The sequence below is a fragment of the Pollicipes pollicipes genome, unplaced genomic scaffold (assembly GCF_011947565.3).
Source record: "Pollicipes pollicipes isolate AB1234 unplaced genomic scaffold, Ppol_2.1 Scaffold_6138;HRSCAF=7277_pilon_pilon_pilon, whole genome shotgun sequence".
In the NCBI taxonomy this organism is placed as follows: Eukaryota; Metazoa; Arthropoda; class Thecostraca; order Pollicipedomorpha; family Pollicipedidae; genus Pollicipes; species Pollicipes pollicipes.
This window is the reverse complement of record NW_023596818.1, coordinates 6043675-6064153: the sequence shown is the minus strand read 5'-3', so window position 1 is coordinate 6064153 and position 20479 is coordinate 6043675. Positions and strand designations below refer to the sequence as shown.

Sequence of the window (20479 nt, the reverse complement as noted above, 5' to 3'; positions counted from 1 at the left end):
AGCCCTGAGAGCGACACCCATCGCACGGTCACCACACCGGCGGACGAGAGCACGACCCTGGGGTACTCCTTAACAGCAACAAAGGGATGGCAAGCAGGCGCGAGCGGACCCGACGCAACCCGCACGCAAAGCAGCAGACCGTGCCGCGCTCGGAACGCTCGGCACTCCCCAAATCTTGATCCGACACAGGATCGCAAAACCAATGAGCGAGTAACCACGTCAATAACAGCTGGCCGTCTCGTGCAGAGGTGTCGTAAGGCGACAGTGGCCGGGTAGATCATCCGCCACGCGCGTCACAGCAGACGACCGCCGGCTCCGCCCGCTCCAGCTGGGCGTCGCCGCTCCAGATGCGTCACAATGTCCCGGCCGTGCACGCGGCCGCGGCCGGGACGGCGGCCGCGGCGCCTCAGGAGGTCGCCAACCGCTCCACCTTCGAAGACAGGCAGGTGTGCAGCGCGAACACGAACGGCTTCGGCGACGCACCCATGTCCAGCTCCTGGAACGGCGGCGCGCGCTGCAGTCACTCCGATGGCGTCAGCGGTCCAACACGCCATCGACGCGTGAAACGGTCTTGAAGCTAACTGCCTCCGTCACAGGCAGCTGTGTCGAACTACAGGAAAATCATAGACGGAGACATCGGAAGTCCCGATCAGCGTTCATGTATGCGTCCCTGCCATCACCTCTGACATCACGAGTAGTTTATCATCGTATCCACATCATTAGCACACCTCAACCCTCCGTCCGACTGACCTGATCGACCGGGGTCACAGATCACCCCCCCGGACCGGGACATCACCCCAACCCCCCGCCCTGTCCCCCGGCCTGCGGGGCGTCTGCCGTCCGCGCCCGGCGGCCACGCACCATGATCTCACGGTCGCCGAATGTGAGCCGGACGGTGGCGCGGTCGTCGTCCCAGGTGTCGGTCAGCTTGTCGAAGCTGTAGTGCCAGAGCACCTTGCCCCGCGCGAGGCCGGGCGCCGAGCGCAGAGTCAGGCCGTTCTCGTGCTGCATCGACAGAAGCACCGGACAGTTCCGCCAGCGGCACTCTGCAGGCGGCAGCGGTGAGAGGGACACGTCAGCCACATCACAGCATCATAGCAGCACTGGACAGTTCCACCAGCGGCGCTTTGTCGACGGCAGCGGTGAGAGGGACACGTCAGCCGCATCACAGCATCGACAGCAGCACCGGACAGTCCCGCCAGCGGCACTCTGTCGACGGCAGCGGCGAGAGGGACACGTCAGCCACATCACAGCATCACAGCAGCACCGGACAGTCCCGCCAGCGGCACTCTGTCGACGGCAGCGGCGAGAGGGACACGTCAGCCACATCACAGCATCACAGCAGCACCGGACAGTCCCGCCAGCGGCGCTTTGTCGACGGCAGCGGTGAGAGGGACACGTCAGCCGCATCACAGCATCACAGCAGCACCGGACAGTCCCGCCAGCGGCACTCTGTCGACGGCGGCGGCGAGAGGGACACGTCAGCCACATCATAGCATCACAGCAGCACTGGACAGTTCCGCCAGCGGCGCTCTGTCGACGGCAGCAGTGCGAGGGACACACCACTTTCGCCCATTTTTCCTTTCTTGCGACCTGTCTCCGACCCCAGTGCCCCTCCTTTCTCCCGCCGGCCCGCTTCACGCCCCCGCCCGCTCACCGAACACGATCTCGTCCACCTGGGCGACGGCAGCCTGCGCTGCCAGCACCACGGTGCGGCTCCAGCTGGCCAGCTCGCGCGGCGTCCCCACGCGCCACTGCACCGACGCCACGCCGCGCTGCGTGCCCGTGCGCGTGGTGAAGGTGATCGGCGCCGACGGTGGCGCCTCCGGCGGCGATAGCCGGTACCTCACCAGCCTGCCCGCACACACAGATGGCGACACGCGCGGTTAAGGCGGGTAAACAATCGCGCTTACTCACCCACGACACTGCACGTTGGTTCTGTGCGTTTCACCCAACAACCAAACACACACCAACGGCCAAATCGCACACACATGGTAGCAGTCCGCACAACGGGGCGCTCGTCCCCAGGGTGTCGCGCGCGTGCAGAGTCACGCCAGGCCAGGGACGGGGAAGAAGAAGGACGGGAAGAAGACGCAGCGGCCGGTCACCTGGTCATAGCGATGGGCAGGGCGGTGCGCGGCCGGGCCCAGTCGTCGCGCGTCCACGGCGCCCTGGCGAACAGCAGCAGCTCGCGCTCGGTGATGGCGGCGAAGCGCGGCTCCCAGGGCCGGCTGTCCACGCACTGGTCCTGGGTCAGAGGGTCACCGGTCAGGAGGACCGACCGGAGCTGACGGACCCACCGGTGGTCCTGGGTCAGAGGGTCACCGGTCAGGAGGACCGACCGGAGCTGGCGGACCCACCGGTGGTCCTGGGTCAGAGGGTCACCGGTCAGGAGGACCGACCGGAGCTGACGGACCCACCGGTGGTCCTGGGTCAGAGGGTCACCGGTCAGGAGGACCGACCGGAGCTGGCGGACCCACCGGTGGTCCTGGGTCAGAGGGTCACCGGTCAGGAGGACCGACCAGAGCCGACGGACCCACCGGTGGTCCTGGGTCAGAGGGTCACCGGTCAGGAGGACCGACCGGAGCTGGCGGACCCACCGGTGGTCCTGGGTCAGAGGGTCACCGGTCAGGAGGACCGACCAGAGCCGACGGACCCACCGGTGGTCCTGGGTCAGAGGGTCATCGGTCAGGAGGACCGACCGGAGCTGACGGACCCACCGGTGGTCCTGGGTCAGAGGGTCACCGGTCAGGAGGACCGACCGGAGCTGACGGACCCACCGGTGGTCCTGGGTCAGAGGGTCACCGGTCAGGAGGACCGACCGGAGCTGGCGGACCCACCGGTGGTCCTGGGTCAGAGGGTCACCGGTCAGGAGGACCGACCAGAGCCGACGGACCCACCGGTGGTCCTGGGTCAGAGGGTCATCGGTTAGGAGGACCGACCGGAGCTGACGGACCCACCGGTGGTCCTGGGTCAGAGGGTCACCGGTCAGGAGGACCGACCGGAGCTGACGGACCCACCGGTGGTCCTGGGTCAGAGGGTCACCGGTCAGGAGGACCGACCGGAGCTGACGGACCCACCGGTGGTCCTGGGTCAGAGGGTCATCGGTCAGGAGGACCGACCGGAGCTGACGGACCCACCGGTGGTCCTGGGTCAGAGGGTCACCGGTCAGGAGGACCGACCGGAGCTGACGGACCTACCGGTGGTCCTGGGTCAGAGGGTCACTGGTCAGGAGGACCGACCGGAGCTGACGGACCTACCGGTGGTCCTGGGTCAGAGGGTCATTGGTCAGGGGGGCCCACAAGAGCTGACGGACCCACTGGTGGTCCCGGGTTAGAGGGTCGCCGGTCAGGAGGGCCACAAGAGCTGACGGCGCATCCTACGGACACCCGCGCGGTGGAACTTTCGTCACTGATAATGACTTTTTTTTGCAATGGTGCAGTGCTTGCCGTGCCATTGACAACGACCAAGATACCAGCTGTTTTTCTATACCACGTTGCTGCGCTATTCGTAATTGCACCCCCTGGCCAGGATCAGCAGGTAAGAGCGGGAACTGACCTGTTCGGCCTGCCTGACGCTGACCCAGCCCATCTGGAGGACCGGGCTGTCGTCCAGGACGTCGCGGGCCCTCTCGTTCGTCGCCTCCACCGCCTGCGCCGCACAAGAGCGCGGTCGCCGTCAGCGCCAAGTCGCCGATGTCGTCCACATACAGCCGGCCCGCGCATGGCCGGAGCTGCTGCATGACGGGAAGGTCGACAGCAAGACGCCTCTCACATCCAGATGTCATAAAGCTGGATCTGACACGAGCCGGTGTGTCCTTCTCTAAACCCGTCAACTACAAACGATGCTTCAGCACGATGGCGCCAACCAACGGACAATCAACAGCAGCGTCGCGGCCAGCCCTGTATCGCCGGTGGCGCGGCGCTCGCCTGAGGACCCGGACCACCCCGCCCCGGCCGAGCGGGCTGACCTGCTGCGTGAGCGCGCTCAGCGTGGAGCCCAGCGTGGAGAACCAGCCGGCGGCCTGCCCGGCGTCGCGGCAGCGCAGCCGGCAGCAGCGGCGCAGGTCCGGTGAGTACAGCTCCAGACTCAGCGGCTCTGCCGGCCATCGGCGCACGGTCACGGGCCGCGCCGGGTTGCGGGAGACACCGGGTCACGGGAGATACCGGGTCACGGGAGACAACGGGTCACGGGAGACACCGGGTCATAGGAGACACCGGGTCACGGGAGACACCGGGTCACGGGAGTCACCGGGTCACGGGAGACACCGGGTCACTGGAGTTACCGGGTCACGGGAGACACCGGGTCACGGGAAACAGCGGGTCACGGGAGACACCGGGTCACGGGAGACACCGGGTTACGTGAGGTTACCGGGTCACGGGAGAACACCGGGTAACGGGGGACACCGGGTCGCGGGAGACACCGGGTCACGGGAGACAACCGGGTCGCGGGAGACAACCGGGTCACGGGAGACACCGGGTCACGGGAGATACCGGGTCACGGGAGACACCGGGTCGCGGGAGACACCGGGTCAACGGGAGACACCGGGTCACGGGAGACACCGGGTCACGGGAGACACCGGGTCGCGGGAGAACACCTGGTCGCGGGAGACGACCGGGTCACGGGAGATACCGGGGTCGCGGGAGACACCGGGTCACAGGAGACACCGGGTCGCGGGAGACACCGGGTCACAGGAGACACCGGCTCGCGGGAGACACCGGGTCACGGGAGACACCGGGTGGGTCATGAAAAGGTCACAACGCATCACGGGGTCGCGTCGAGTCATACAGGATCCGCCAGACCAGGCCAATAAGCGCCACCTGCTGACCTTGGCACCTGTAGAAGCGCGTGAGCCGACAGAGCTGGAGCGGGATCAGTCGCGTCTCAGCGTCAGCGGCGTCAGCGGCGTCAGCGGCGGCGGTGGCCGACACATCCTCGCCCTGCGGCGCCAGGTAGAGAGGCGCCGGCGGCCAGCCCAGCTGACTGAGCAGCGCCGCCCTGCGCAGGTGCTGGGTCACTTCTGCCAGGTACTGGACTGCGGAGCAGCGAGGCGGCGGTGTCCACAGCGGCGCCGACAGGCCCAGACGGCTGGACGCACCGCTGACAGACAGATCACAGAGCGAACAGGTGCGAACCGATCGTCATCCTCGACCTGGGAGAATGCATGGCGACCAGTCAAATGAAAATACATCTTAACTTCGCTGGAAGATCCGGTACTCAAAAAAAGAACAAAAAAACCGGCACGTAACCCTGGCCATTTTACGCATGTTGAACACTGAAAGCGTCGCGTGAGATCGGCAGGGAGTATTCCTGCGGCTGCCTGGCCCGTGGTCGGCCGGAGCGCGGACGGCACCGACCTTCGAGCACCAGCTCGGCGCAGGGCGTCTTGAGCAGCTGGACGGCGGCGGCGTGCGTGGCGCCCCGCACGTCCTCGCCGTTGACCGTCAGGATGGCGTCGCCCACGCGCAGCGCGCCGCACCGGTCCGCCGCCATCCCCTGCCGGAGGCGCCAGGGCCGGTCGGGGTTATGTGGTTCATCATGTGATTCATCACGTGATTATGCTGATGATGACCGTTTGGATTCTGGGGTGCGCCAGACTTTTATGGTCATATGACCCCAGAGTTCTGTGATTCAAATTATTTCAAAGCATGAGCCTTGACTGCCACCTCAGTTGAGCCAGCTCACCGCACCATTTTCGACAGAAAATTTGCAACGCCCTGGCATGACCGCCATACGCCACCCGGACTCTCCAGGTCGGCTGACTGACCTTCAAATACAAACACACAAACACACTTTCTGGGACGCGGGATCGTCTGCGACCGTCAGTGTGCTTCTCAGCGGATACGTGTCCTGCGCTGCTCTCCAGGCGGAGCTACAGAACCCCGAGCTACAGAACCCCGGGGTCACCGCGTTTGATCCAGAGCGGCGGCGGGCGACAGTGACGGCGCCGACGACACGGAGCGTCCGGACCGCCGCCACCCACCTGAAAGATCCTGGAGATGATGACCGGCATGGCGTTCTCGGCGCCGCCCTTGACCGAGACGCCAAGGCCCTGGTCGGGCCGCTTGGTCACCGTCACCGTGCGGACGGCGTCGTCGTCGGCGGCCGCGGACGCCTCGTCCGCCTCCTCCGGGTCGTGCAGGGTCACGGCGAGGCAATCGCCGTCCAGCGCGGCCGAGGCCCGGCGCCACTGGCCCTGGATCCAGACCTGTGCATAGTCGCCGTCAGAGTCAGGGCACGGCAGCACTCACTGATGGCTACTGGGTGATCACAGGCTGGATGTTCACTGATCAGCAGGCATTATGTGACCAATCACTAATGAAGCTTGCTCCACCAAACTTTGCTTGTATAATCACATCCACATGGGGAACATCAACCAAAAAATTTCAGTGCCTTGAAAAGAACATAATTTTTGGACTTGGAAAGAGTACATGGATAAAGTTCAATATCACTTTACAAGATTGCAAGATTCATCATCACAGCATTGCAAGATTGATTTGGCTGGTAGGATTGTAAAATGGCATTGAAATGTGTTGCTCACTTTACCATCCACTATGTTGCATTGTGGTTTATGATATGATGTGCTCACAATGATAACACTGTGTCCAAAGTATTTTTATGTCCGCAGTATTCTTATCACTCCATCCAGGTCATCTTGGGGGGGGGGGGCAAAGGCGAAGCATGATCTACTGCTCACACATACTGAGCTTGACAACAGGTCAGCTCTCCAAGCTTTTTATAATATGTCATTTATGCACCAGTATATCATACTACAAGAAAATAGCCGGAACTAGTAGTCAGACACAACCTTGCTTGAAGTTATCCCACTAAGAGCTATAAAAGCCAGTTTCCAAGCATCTTTCAGTAAATATCCCAGACCTGTCTATTTGTAGTTGAATAAACAGTCAATCAATTTGTCATAGAAATACAGGTGTGAGAGAGGCACACAGTATGCTCTGACTACAAAACAATATGAATATTGATAATATAAAAACATCCATTGCACAGTGCCTTGCAAGAGGTTCTATGTATGTTTGTTTTACTAATCCTGATAGCTCAGTTGATTAGAGTGCCTGCTTTCTAATCCATTTAGTGGTAGGGTGAGTAGAAGTGCTTCAGGGCTTCCTATTTGTCCTCAACAGGCATGGCCTGACTGCCACCCGCCACCTCTGTAAAGATGATGTCAGAGGGCAGGGGGCGGGTGGATCCCCTGCAGAGCATTATCACATGTTAAGCTTTCACGTTCAAATTCTGCTACTGACATGGAATTACACAGTCAGGTGATAGGGGTCAGGACTGGCACAAGCACTGCTAAGCACAAGCTCTGCTCTCAGAAATCCATCCATTGAAAAGGTTAAGATAAAATCTTCAAAAATAGAGCTGCCTTACCTCTAGGGGGCTTACTGCCTGGTGATATATTCTGGATGATACGGATGTCATTGTGCTTGTCCTACTCATTGTTGATGTGCCTGTTCCATACATGTGCCATCCATGGCGTATTTTTCAGGCATATTTTTTGCCAAGTGACAATAGGCTAATAGGCTGGTGGCCTGTTAGAAAACTGCACCTTCAGGACCCAAAAAGCGAGCTGCCCAAATTGCTTAAGTCATCAAACTAGAAACAAGGAATGCATTATTACAACCATTCAGCAGATAATGTGTACATTTAAAACCCATGACAGTAGTGTTCTTTGTACTGCCACTCGCCACTGATGTGGCTTTCATGTTTACACTGTCAACATTCTGTACACCTTTGTATACATAATAGTATTAAATGTGCCTCAAACAAGGAATTTTAGTGAACTAAGCACAACTATGATAATTGACAAACCAAACTAGCCATTGGCCGAGCTAGCACTGCAAAGTGTACGGGAGATGTCCTCACCAACATCACCGGCCTACACAGTCTAAATTCGAGCTAGATTATAATGGGCCTCGAGAATCATACATTGTAAAATGCACACTACATCTGCTGAAGCCAAGCGAAAAGAGGGCAACCTTCTTCCTAAAACGAACCGTAGGAAAAGAACCACCAAAACACCTTCATGCAATAATGACGCGCTTGAGGCATTTGGGCGTTGTTGACTGTTGGTGCTGTTGACCAGGGGCTGTTGGCTACATCAGGGTCAATCGGGGAGGACTGTGGGTGGGTTGGGGGCTTATTGATAGGCATGAACGGTTGAGCTTAGAAATGGTAACGTGGGTTCGCTGTGATAAGTTAATTTATGGGTTATTTTGCTTGTTATAGGTCAAGATGCGCTGTCTGGAAAATTGGTAATTTTGGTGTTTCTGTGCCGCAAGGGATTCTGTGATGGCAAGAATTGTGCTCGAGTCACCAACAAAATTGCGTATTCTGCACTATCAACAAGAGGTATATTGTTACATCAAGTTTGTTCCAAAGTACAGCATTTGTACATGACCCAGTGATAACTGTTCATAACCCCAGCAGCATCTTGGGCAAATGCAATGTTGCTTACATATGTCTAAATGTCAGTTAACTCACTACTCACTGTGCTAGCATTCATATATGATGTAACTAGCCACACTGTTAACTGGTGTTTGGTGGCACACTAAAATGTAGTGACTTAACTCATATTGTGATGATGATGATGGTGAATTTTTTTGCCAGATATTTGGACTCAGTGCAAAATGTCCACTCTGTCAACATACCCTGATACACTATGCAAGTATAATTCAAATCAGTGTTGGTAATTTTTACATTTATGATGAGGTAATTTAATTTAGAGCACATCTTGATTTACTTTACACCATGTGACAGACCACTGCAAGTCTTCCTTGATAAATCCTTTTTTTTATAAATACCATTATGGAAATGTTTATCACCACCATCAGGTTGACATTGTGAGCTGGAACCTGCTTACACAGAATATTTTGTGAAGCTCATGCACCTTTTATGACACAACTGGTGGAGGCCCATAATGAAATGGACAATTTACCTCGAAAAAAGCTTGTGTGGATATCCACAGATGCCTCAGATAAGTGGATCACACAGATTGATGCTTTTGTGTCTGCAGGCAAGGGATTAAAATAGGATCTTCCAAGCTTGAGGGAGCAGTAGTTCATTTGTTTTTTACTTCTTTTGTGATATTCATGGGGCCAAGATGATATTACCCAGAAAGTCAGGGACCTCAGCCCCTATGGCCCTCTTGGTTTCTGCACCCTTGCATGCACAGTACCATACATGATAGATAGGTACCTGATATTGTACATGTTTACCTGTAGCAGTGGCTCAGATAATGGAAACCTGAACAGTTTGCTGCTGCTTGACATGTTAGCAAGGTCATGACACAGCAAGCTGATTGCAGCCATTGTGCCTCAAGTTGACTGGTGAATTCTTTGATCTCACTGTATCCTGATAACATGCAGACTGCTCATGAACCATTAAAAATGGCATGGATTGCACTGGTTGGATCTGGTGGGAGCAGCTGGAACTGGATGACCCAGGCAGGGTCAGATAGGACCAGATTGGCCCAGATTGGGGTGGGCCAATCTAGCTAAAGTGGTAAAATAAATTTTAGTTGTGCAAAGCTGGTGTTGGATGCTGCCAGACCATCTTGCATGTTATGACTTGCTCACCACATTCTCCAGTGCCCACTGCTCACCACATTATCCAGTCTCCACCCATTGTCACATTCTTTACAGTGGTTTTCTTGGGTCAGTGCACAGGCTAAGACTTTGCCCTACCAGAGCATTGCTTTCTTTCCTCCTGGATGCTAGCCCTGCCACTGGAATGGCTCATGCAATCATGATATATGCTAATCTATCTCAACTCATTAGCCAGTGATTTCTGTGGTTCTCTTTTGGTCCTTTCATGCATCCTGTAAACTTAAGGCATTTGTCATCATATGTTCTGTAACTGGGTATGACTTGAGCTATAGAGATACTCATGCACATTACATTGCTCCTTGCAGCCAAGAAGAAATGAACTTCAACTGCCTGTATCTGTGGAACCAGATGCAAGCTTCACAAGAGCCAGCTTAGTTCCAGGCTGGGAGAGTGGCAACAGGAGTGGTCCTCCAAGGAAGCTGATCAGGGACTCCTTTGGATACTGGATCTGGATCTGAACTGGTCAGCTTCGGCTGTGCTGAATATGTGTGATTATATTTTGCTGTTGTATTTTATGTCTATCATGTGCATTGAATGCTGAATGATGTGTTGTTACATGAGGCTACCATCTAAGAAATGCACTGAATGCAGTTCCATGCAATGCTTGATGATTCCCCGGGTCCGGTTTTCAGCTTGGACGAGGAGCAGTGCCTGTGTCCAAAGTGCTCACAACTCTTGCGTGATCTTCGGAGCTATGAAGGCTAAGGTCACCGAATCCGAACTGAGCTCATTCAGAGACATGAGGGTTGCATGCATATAGACACTCCAGGATCTGTAGACATCACTGTCACAGGTAATCCATCTAGGCTCTTTGATGTCCTTCACTAGTGAGATGGTTTTCAAAATAGGATGGCCCTGCAGATATTTGGGATGGTTTTCAAAGAAGATGGCCCAGGCAGATATTTTGATACACTTAAAGCGTGTTTAAATGACGTCAATGTTGCCTGTAAAACGGTGGGGTTCTCCAGCACGATGAGAATTATCAATAATGCTAAAGAAATACGATTGTTGCACTTTGCTGCGTTGTTCCAGCAGTTTGTCTGGCCTCCAACAGCCTGCCTGCCTTCTCACGACTGATCGTGTCCCGTTTTAGAGAGCGCCTGTGAGGCATAAGCCGAACTCGGCGAGGCCAGAGCCGGAGCTGGAGCTAGAGCCAGAACCAGATCCAGAGCCGGAGCCAGAGCCAGATCCGGAGCCAGAGCCAGAGCCAGAGCCAGCGCCCTGGCCTGCGGCGAAGCTCTCGCGTCGTTGTGACGACCGCCAGCGCCGGCCGGTGGTGCCCGTCTGCCGGCAGTCGGACGTCGCCGCCGGCCTGACCCGCTCGACCTCGTCCAGGTGAAGACGGAGCCGGGCGCCGCGCCGGCGCCGGGCGGGCAAGGTCGTGGCGGCCCGAGCGGCGGCGGCGGGCCGGCGAGGCGGGCCTGGCGACGAACCCCGCTGACGGTCGGTCGGGGCCGGCCGCGTCAGGGGGCCGAGGCCGGCGGCGAGGACGCCGTCCGAGGGACGCAGACGGGCGGCAGCGGGCGGCGCCGCGGCGGACGACGGCGGCTCGTGACGCTGAGTACCAGCCGCCGGCGCCCCGCGGCCCGCTCCCACTGCCGACCGTGCGGGCTGCAGTTCGGGACCGCGTGCCGGGCCTGGCGGCGCAAACCGGCACGCCGCGCACCGCACCACCCTCGCTCCAACACGGTGCACCGATCTGCCAGAAGACTTTCCGGGCCCGCAGCACGCTGGTGACGCACCGGCGCATGATTCACGGGCCGGGCGAGCGGTGTCGCCACTCTGCGACGGCTCGTGTTCCTTGACTTCGCCGAGTACTACCGACAATCTCGCGGACGCACACGGAGTTCGGAAGTTCGTGTGTCCAAACTTGCGGCGCTGGCTTCGCCCGGAAGGTGATGCTAATAAGCACCTAGTGAAGGAGGCGCGCACATGAGGCGGGCGAAAATTGTGTAAGTGACTGCTGCAGTACTGGTTTAGAAGAACATGTCTAAATCATTTCATAGGCAAAAATTCGAGAAAAGGCTAAAAAGCTCCTTAGCTTTTGTTTCCAATGTGTTTATATTCCCTGTCTAACTTTTAGTGTTTGAGTATGGTTTTCGGACGTCTCTCATGGTGTTTGTTATTTTTTAAAACTTGAATTTTTCAATGAAGGACATAACTCTTGATCAACTGCTTTAACCTGCATTCAGCTGGAGAGTGTCGTTATCTAATTTGTTGATTCGTCGGTTGTTGCCTTCCAACAGTGACCTGGAATCTGACGCTCATACTTAGGAGTCACTCCCAAGCTGAGTCCGATGCTGGTGCCCGCCCCGACCCCCGGCGGCTCCCAGCGTCGCATCCCTCAGCCCTTCTCCGCCGGCAGGGGCGGCCCACGGCCCCGGCGGCCCCCCAGTATCGCATCCCTCAGCCCCTCTCCGTCGGCAGGGGCGGTCCACGGCCCCGGCGGCTCCCAGTGTCGTGTCCCTCTGCCCTCCTCCCGTCGGCAGGAGCGGCTCCCAGTGTCGCGTCCCTCTGCCTCCCTCCGTCGGGCAGGAGCGGCTCCCGACCCCCGGTGGCCACCAGTGCTGCGTACCTCTGCCTCCTCCCGTCGGCAGGGGCGGCTTCCCGACGTCCGGCGACCCCCGGTGCCGCGTCCCTCAGCCCCTCTCCGTCCGCAGGAGCGGCTCCCGACTCCGGCGGCTCCCAGTGTCGTGTCCCTCTGCCTCCTCCCATCGGCAGGAGCGGCTCCCAATGTCGCGTTCCCTCAGTCTCTCTCCGTCGGCAGGAGCGGCTGCAGGCGCTCCAGTGCTCCGTCTGCGTAGTTCCGGCCGCCGGTCAAACGGCTCGGCCGGGAGTCGTCGGTCCGCGCGCGCATTCCGCGACCACGAGCACCGCGCCCACGGCCTGCACGGCGCCCTGCCCAAGGTCAGCGGCACGCCGGTCTGACTTGACCTAAGGTCAGACCTGGTCTGACGCGAGGGTCGACGTTGGACCCTTGTCGGAGTCCCGGCTTGGACGTCACGCTGCTCTGACCTCATGGGACTTGATGTTAGAGTGTCAGACCGGACGTGAACTGAGATCGAAGCGTACACGCGGTGCCAGGCACGGCGCGGGTCCGTGTCAGGGCCGTCTTTGTGAGGGCACTGCTCCGTCCGTGCCGTCTCGTCCAGGCTAGGTCGATCCCGGCCGGACTCAGTTACGGCGCGGGTTCTGGCTGTCGTGACCTGATCTGCCTTTGGCGGAGACGGGAGCCGCGTCCCTTTGGAAGCACCCGGCCTCAGGCGGTGAATGAGGGAGCTGACCGACTCTGACCCCTACCCGGCCCGCCGTGCAGGTGGAGTCTGCGGCGCCGGAGGGCGTTGGCGGCGGCGCAGGGCGAGCGGTACGCGTGCGAGGTGTGCGGCGCCGTCTACGGGTGCAGGCGCGCCTCGGCATACACAAGAGGGTGCACAGGGAGGTGAGGCGCACAGGGCGCGCCGCCGCTCGGCGGGGCGCGACCGGCGCTCTGGCGCACGGCCCCTGGCCATTGGTGTCGTTGGCTATCGTATGGTGCTAGTGTTCACATATCATTGTACCAACTCTCAGGCCGACGTATGCGCGAAGTGCATTTCGTTTGATATAACTGTGTTGGCAGGAAGATGGGTGAAGTTACAGTGCGCGATGTCTTACCGTTGTTAACTTTTTTGTCTTGGTTATAGCGCCTACGTTCCTGCAATGTGTGCCGCCTTCTTGTAGCCTCAGCGTACATATTGAGCATGGTCGTATCGTCTCCCCCGTTGCCAGACACGTAACCACCACAGGCTCGAGCATTCGTTGGACTAGGCCCGTCAGCATCGGCCGTACGGGGCGGCGACACTGCGGGCCTCCCGACGCGGTATCCCCGTGTAATCCAGCGGATCGAAACTTCGGTAGGGGATTCGTCTAGCGCCTCTGTGGCGCGTTCCCGCCTTCGTTCGAGGGTCTCAGACATCTCGAGACGCCCGTTCTAATGTCCCAAGTGACCCTAGCGAGCAGGCTCGTCTGTGACCTCTCCCCCCGCGTAACCGGCGTGTTCTCTGCTCACACCCGCCTCAGCCGGCGCCCGTCGCTGTGACCATGACGCAGTGCGAGTTCTGCGGCAAGGAGTTCAACAGCACCTACCTGAAGACGCACCAGGTGCGGCCGGCGACGCTGCGGGACGGGCAGATGGCTGGGCGGCTGGTCGGGTGTTCTCCGGATAGGGGACGGGACGAAGGGCGGTCCCTGGGGTCCATAAGAAGGCAGAGTGATGAACTGAGTGTTAAGAGGAAGTGGCATAAGAAATGTAACTTATTGTCGGCTATAGAAAATCCGATTATTTTTAGTTTGCTGTCGTTTTGTATTGACTTCGTACACACATTTTCCATCACGCTGAGTTGACGTGTGTAGTGTCGCGTGTCGGCGTTCACAAGGAATGTCTCGCGTTTTTTGTCAGGAAGCGGTCCACAAGCTTGCAGATCCCAACACTCTCCTTACGTGCGAGGTTCTGTGGAAAACAGTACCACAAGTTTCAGAAAAAGCACTACCAGTCTCACCTACAGGTCAAACACTTCATGGACAAGGAGTTCATTTGTACTGAGGTAAGATCCATATTTCGCTTAGCTGATCTCGTTGTTTGCTGAAAATGGATACTGCTGCTGCTCATCACTGGCCATCATTGATGCATGTTGCATAGGCTCAAAACTGGTTGAGGATTGGTAAATTAATATAGGGTTAACCACTCTTGATACCACTGCATTTTTAGAATGCGTTTTGCTTTTGGTTCGGATAAGGTTTTCGTGAAGATTTCGGCTGGAGTTTGGTTTGACCGCCAAGACAGAGCCTTGTGCGACGACGTCTCGCCCCGTGCCTGTATGACCTCTCGAATTGTCGTTGGGCCTGCGCAACGCCCTGGCTCTCATGTCTTTTTCCAACTAGTGTCTTAATTTGGCCTGGGTAGGCGGTACGCCGCTGTGATGTATGTCGTGAAATTGTGAAAAGATGCTTGTTATTAATCCTGTTTTTGAAAGATGTGAACTGTGGGTATCCGGAATTATCGTATGTGACGACACGCTTTTTGTCATGTGTAAGCTTAAATGCTAATTCACGAAAGTATGCACGGTAGCATTAAAGACGTTTCACTATTTTAAGGCAAAATGTGACATGTTCAACTAGATTTGAACGTTAGGGCGCGGACATAAGCACACATGTAGCATGCTGGTGGACGTGCGTACGTGGTAAGTGCGTAACGTGGCAACATGCTAGGCGCGGAAGACTGGGATCTCGCGATCCCCTGTGCCTTGTCTGCCAGTCGGCTCTGTACCAGATTACGGCCGATCCAGCCAAACCCAGCGCCCATCGCCGGCGTCCCGCAGCTGGGCTGGCCGGCGCACGCTCTACTGACCTCCCCCCTCCCCCCGCCCCCGCAGCCCCTTTGCGGCCGGACGTTCCTGCACCAGCGCGGCCTGCTGCGCCACGTGCGCAGCTTTCCACCAGCAGACCGTGCCGTGCGGCCTCTGTCCGGAGGGGTTCGCCTCGCTCTGGAAGCGAGACAAGCACCGCGCCGAGGAGCACGGCCAGTACGACTTCGTCTGCGAGGAGTGCGGGCTCAAGTGAGTGGCGCGGCCGGCCCGTAGTTTCTGCAGTGCTAAGAGCGGGACGGAGTTTGGGCAGTCGTGCTTGCTGCAGTGTTAAAAACTGGGTTTTGGTTGCCTGTTACGCTTTACGCTTGGGGAATACGCTTGTTTCATGTCACCATCCGCCATCCCAGTCCAGATCGTCACCATGGCCAACGTTGTCGCGGGGTAGTTCTCGAGTAGGTATCCAAAGAACCATTGAGTAAAGAAGCTAGCTTAAGCGTACTCTGGTGACGAAGGATCCAAAAATGGCAATAACTGGAACATTAAGAGTCGTCATCACTGTTCCTGATCAAACCAGGAGGGCTATTAGCACGTTAATTACAGGCCTGAAGGAGCCGTGCACAATATCACCGGTAACCAGCGTGCCGCCGCTTACTCGGCACGTCGAGCTCCTCCGGCGCGCCCCAGCTCCCGCTCGCTCCCACGTGGCGCGCGGCCGGCAGGTTCTTCCGGCGGGCGGAGCTGGAGATCCACACGCGGCGCGTGCACACGCTCCAGCTGCGCTACCAGTGCTCGGCCTGCAGCCACCGCAGCGAGGAGCGCCGCAAGCTGCTCAACCACGAGCACGCGGCGCACGGGCTGCACGTGGCGCCGCTGCCGGCGCACAACCCGGCCGGCCAGCTGGGCTACCCGTGCCCGGCGTGCCGGGCCGTGTACGGCTGCGGCCTGGCCGTCAAACAGCACGCCTGGGAGCAGCACCAGGTCAGTCTGCTCGGCGGCCGCCGACGGAGGGGGCGGGGGCGGGGGTGGAGACGGACTGCTCTGGGGAGCGGTGATAAGGACCCGGTGGGGGCCTGCAGGAGATGGCTCGTGATGGAGGCTGGAGAGGAGACGGAGGCGGCTGTCCGTGGCGGGGACGATGGGCAGGGGACCGCGGGAAGCGGCGTCGCGCCGTGGTGGGTACAGAGGCGGGGAGAACCCAGCCGTGCGGTTGTCGACACGCGACGCGGTTGCCGAACCACGTGTGCTTGCCCCGACGGCGGTCGGCCGTTGTCTGTGGGTCACCCTGCGTGGTGGCAGGTGGCGGCGGGAAGCGATGACCACTGGCAAAGATCGCGGACTGCCCGGCGTCGTTGACCCGCTCCCTGGTTAGGCCCAACGTGGACCGTGGATGTTGGATCGGCAGCCCCGGTCATCTCCCTGTCCGCGCTGTAAAGCCATGCATTGAGCCGCGTCGGCGTTGGCTGGGCCGCACGGACGCACCTCTCACGTCATCACTTGTGGTCCGCCTCCTGGGAACACAATGCCCCGTCCGCGTGCTCCTTCACCGACGACTGACAGCGAGCTGACATCTCCCGTCGACCGGCGTGTTTTCAGAATCAAGCTGAACATCTACGGGCATGGCCCAAGAACCCGGGCCAACAAGCTCGACTTAGGCCCGCCGCTGCAGCCACCGCGGATGCCATCGCCACAGATCACGTGATTCCCGCGCCAGTCAGGGGCACGTGCGTTTTGCGGGCGGGGCTGGCAATGCGCGGACGTTGTGTCGGTGCCAACCACGTGAAGCGCTGAAGTGATGTGGTGAAGACGCCGGCCCCAGATTCCGCTACGCGACTCACTGGGAGGACAGCAGGTCATTCACGTTGTATGTTGCATGTTGAGGTGTCATTCCCCCCCCTGCCCTTGTTCCTTTGCGGTAGTTATTGAAATGACAGGGCGGGCCGTCAATGTGCGGCATGGGTTTTCTGTACTTATACAGAGAATGTGTCTTCGTCGTGAATTCGTCCCACAACAGCTAGCGACGGAAAAACATTTGCCATATGCTCGTCACGGTAACGAGAACGACAGCACTTTGCCTAGCGTGGCAGGCTTTTTTGCTTTGATGTATTCGGCGCAGAGAAACAAACGTTTCGATGTCGCGTTATCTGCTTTGCGCTATCGAGCTTGGCATCAGGGATGGAAGCAGAGGCGAAATATTGGTGGGGCGAGAATATCGTGGCCTAGGAACCCCATGTACGACAGTGGGCTGGGTTGATCTCGTTTGTGTACATTCCCGTGTAGGGTTGGGTCCGCGAAATTCGCTGGGGGGGGGGGGGGGGGCGGAGGAAGCAGGAAACTATCGCCAAACCCGGCTCGGTGTACACATGGACGGCTCTCTACGAATAGGACTGACAGCTTTCTCCGCGCGGATGGTAGGACTGTAGTCTCATTCCTGCAAACGAAATAGAAAACTGCACACCTCTTCCTGCGTGCCTGCGTTTGGTGGCCATTAGCACGAAATGTGAGCTGATGCGGGTGATGCTGAACGGATGTCAATTACGCGACCGCCGAGGCCGCCCACCCCCGGTCCATGCTTGTTGGTGTTGTGTATGCACAGGTGACGGAATGACTCGTGCTGCGATGACCGCCGTGTCGTGTCCAGCCGGTCGTGGTCGCCACTTCATATTGTAATCTCCAGATGTCTTACAAGTCTGCTTATCCACCTATTGTCAAATATACGAATAAGCGTTCTATTATGCATAAAGCCCTGCTTTTATACGCAGAGAAGACTGAGAAGGAAAGCATAGCACCCTGCGCTTGGCAATCTTTGAATTTTTGAAATTTTTTGGACGCATGCTCTGGTGTCACTTTTTTGTCAGCTGGGGCCCAGCCTGTCAGCTACAACGCCGATGATTTCTTAGATACCGTGTAATACCACTACAAAGGGGCTACAACTGACAACGCATGTTTAGTAGTCAGAATATCACGTACATGACACGTGAATATACCAATAAAACATGTGAGCACAACAACTAGACACGTATTAATAATATGAGGTACGAGCTTCCCTCTGTTGGGAACAGCTACACCCTAGGTGGAAATCGAACCCAGCTGCGTCTGCCACCCAAGCTGTGGTTGGGACTGGCAGCGTGGTTTCTGGTCGCCGAGAAATACAGCAACACGCGTTTCCGCCGCCTTCGACTCCTCGCCGAAACACGAATGACTGAAAACGCACATGGGGTTTGGGAGTGGTGAGTACTTAAATGTCTGATGTTCACGCGCACCAATGTATTGATCTTTGCCAACATGAACTATGCCTAAAAAATAAAAATTATCCGTGAATACACGTCCTTTTCACTCCACAGGCTATAGCATTCACATATCCGCTCAGCGCCACAGGCAAACTCAGCCGTTGCACATATTGACATAGGGGTTACTTGGAGAAGATGCGACGAAAAGTGCCTATTCCCGCTGGCAAACGTTGTGCCGTTCGGTTACACGAGAGAGAAATGTTCCCTAAACGTTGTCAATTCCCACTTGTTTCATGAAGATCGAAACTTCTCTTGCATGGTCGTGAAGAACTGAAAAAACAAATGTATGACCTGTTTAGAACCACGCACGCTTTGTAAGCATCACACGCCAGTTCAATTCCGGCGAAACTGCGGACATCGCGTCCGGTCCTGTGTAACGAGCATGCCTGACTCAATCGCTAGGTTGTGGATAGAGCTCAACAACAGGTGTGTTTTGCGTCCCTTCTCCACAACCAGCGTGACAGACTCGTCGGTGGTTGCACCAGACGCACATAACCATGCACGTGAAACTAAACGCCAGTACGAAACATAACATTTACAACGCACAATCTGAATCGCGACGCTGCGATCCCACTGCTGTACATCATTTGGGGGGGGGGAGGCGTCGCAAACAGTCCCACGGACCGGCCTCGGGGGGGCTGCTTGGCCTGTCTTGGTAGGCCCCTTCCCCCCCCCCCCCCCCCCCCACCACCACACCACACCCCGATCAACGTCAGCACTGACAGGTCCGGTCCTATGAGCGCAGGTCACAGGTCAACCAGCTGATCCGCTCCATCGGCCCTGCACGTGGGACCAACTGCCTGGCCTGACCCTGGCAGCTCGCACTGAACAGATATGTGTAATGTGAGCACAACAGGTGATCAGATTCTGACAGCTGGCTGGCCGCCGGATGACCCGCCCCAAAAGCTGTCTCAAGACCCGACGGCCAGCCCGACCGACCACAGTTATGGGTGCTAGGGGCGTACCTTCCCAATAAGTTGGGAGGTTGAGCAAGGACAAGTGCTAAACCCGCCTCCCCTCCAAATTAAAAACGCGTTCCTCCCCGGATTTCACCCGTTCTTTTATTTAAGTTGGGTAGGCTACTGAAGCCGACATATGACTAGGAAACTGCCCCGCTGCCATGAGCTGGCCCTGGCTGCCATGCGATCACTCCCTAAAATCGTTTGACGTGACCTTGATGGTCAGCTGACCTGAAGCTGAAAATTACCGGCCTCGTCCAGTCAACTGAACTGAACACAGTGCCTGACCTGGCCCTGAGTGTCAGTCGACTGGCTGACCCTGACCGCCATCTGACCTGACCCCGTGACCTCACACCACCCTGACGGCCGACCTGACCTCGACCTCATACCACCGTGAGTCCGCTGACCTAACCTCGGACAGCCAGCCGACCTTTGCCCACCAGCGACCGGTGACCTGACCTGTCTGATCTGGCCGAAGGCGGGCCCGAAGCGGCCGTGGTGCTGCAGCCCCCTGCGGATCCACTCCGGCAGGCCCCCGCCACGCTGGCCCTGCCGTATCGCGCGTCGCACAGCACCACACAGGCGTAGTCGTTCCTGCGACCACGATCACACCGTGACACAAACGTCCATTTATACACGAATAGGCGGCACCGAATCGCGAAGAAAAGTGAAAGGACAGCACATCGATCAAAGAACAAGTGCAAGGACATTGCTTGCACTGATGAAGTTCAAACACAAAAGTTCACGACTTTTCTCATTCACGTTATTTCACGCAAACTCCATAAGGCGCGTGTGACTTCAGGTAGCCATCACGCGCCAGTACACAATATGTCAGTCCCTCGCTCACATCGCGCGCGTCCCTCCTAGCGTCCCACAGGCGCCGTCTGCACCTGTTTGGCGCTAGGAGGCGTCAAACAGGCGCTCACCGGTGGCGGATGGCGCGGCCGATCGACTGGTTGACGGCCTTCATGCAGAGGTTCTCATACAGCACCTGGCCGGGCGCCCGCCCGTCCCCCGACCGCTCTGTGGACCAGGCAGGCGGCATTACACAGCGTCCTCCGACCGCCTCTGTGGACCAGGCAGGCGGCATTACACAGCGTCCTCCGACCGCTTCTGTGGACCAGGCAGGCGGCATTATACACGTCCTCCTACCGCTGTGAAGCCGAGGCAGGCGGCATTACACACCGCCTCCGACCGCTGCTGGCCGAGGCAGGCGGCATTACGCCACGTCCTCGACCGCTTCTGAGGCCGAGGCAGGCGGCATT

At 57.9% G+C, this 20479-nt stretch overlaps 3 protein-coding genes and 1 long non-coding RNA gene across 4 annotated transcripts in view; 2 read left to right on the top strand and 2 right to left on the bottom strand.

The window, feature by feature from the left end:
• Positions 1-406: 406 nt before the first annotated feature.
• LOC119106114 (beta-2-syntrophin) lies at positions 407-4939 on the bottom strand. The gene is made up of 7 exons (XM_037229710.1): positions 4829-4939; positions 3971-4098; positions 3559-3651; positions 2109-2248; positions 1658-1854; positions 862-1046; positions 407-496 (listed from the first exon to the last, which is right to left on the bottom strand). Exons 3-7 carry the CDS (start codon positions 3589-3591, stop codon positions 407-409), a joined length of 645 nt encoding a protein of 214 aa, XP_037085605.1. The 5' UTR covers positions 3592-3651; positions 3971-4098; positions 4829-4939.
• An 8096-nt stretch (positions 4940-13035) lies between these two features.
• LOC119106214 (uncharacterized) lies at positions 13036-14108 on the top strand. Its single transcript, XR_005095102.1, has 3 exons — positions 13036-13065; positions 13683-13763; positions 14062-14108. It is a non-coding gene; the product is annotated as an uncharacterized LOC119106214 (long non-coding RNA).
• A 711-nt stretch (positions 14109-14819) lies between these two features.
• LOC119106113 (myeloid zinc finger 1-like) lies at positions 14820-19802 on the top strand. The gene is made up of 4 exons (XM_037229709.1): positions 14820-14842; positions 15065-15217; positions 15688-15946; positions 19746-19802. Exons 1-4 carry the CDS (start codon positions 14820-14822, stop codon positions 19800-19802), a joined length of 492 nt encoding a protein of 163 aa, XP_037085604.1.
• Positions 19803-20136: 334 nt separating this feature from the next.
• The window catches only part of LOC119106111 (carboxy-terminal domain RNA polymerase II polypeptide A small phosphatase 1), a 7423-nt gene continuing 7080 nt past the window's right edge, over positions 20137-20479 (bottom strand). The window contains exon 4 of the mRNA XM_037229708.1: positions 20137-20205. Within this exon, the coding sequence (XP_037085603.1) occupies positions 20137-20205 (69 nt within the window). The remainder of the gene's footprint in view (positions 20206-20479) is intronic.

Excerpts from the sequence above, each read along its gene's own strand:
- LOC119106114 (XM_037229710.1), bottom strand. The coding sequence starts at position 3,591 with ATGGGCTGGGTCAGCGTCAGGCAGGCCGAACAG. Across the intron at positions 2,249-3,558 it reads GCGTCAGGCAGGCCGAACAG|GACCAGTGCGTGGACAGCCG; the intron begins GTCAGTTCCCGC and ends CCTCTGACCCAG. Across the intron at positions 1,855-2,108 it reads CTGCCCATCGCTATGACCAG|GCTGGTGAGGTACCGGCTAT; the intron begins GTGACCGGCCGC and ends GTGTGCGGGCAG.
- LOC119106113 (XM_037229709.1), top strand. The coding sequence starts at position 14,820 with ATGCTGGTGGACGTGCGTACGTG. Across the intron at positions 14,843-15,064 it reads CTGGTGGACGTGCGTACGTG|CGCGGCCTGCTGCGCCACGT; the intron begins GTAAGTGCGTAA and ends TTCCTGCACCAG. Across the intron at positions 15,947-19,745 it reads ACGCCTGGGAGCAGCACCAG|GCCCCCGCCACGCTGGCCCT; the intron begins GTCAGTCTGCTC and ends CCACTCCGGCAG.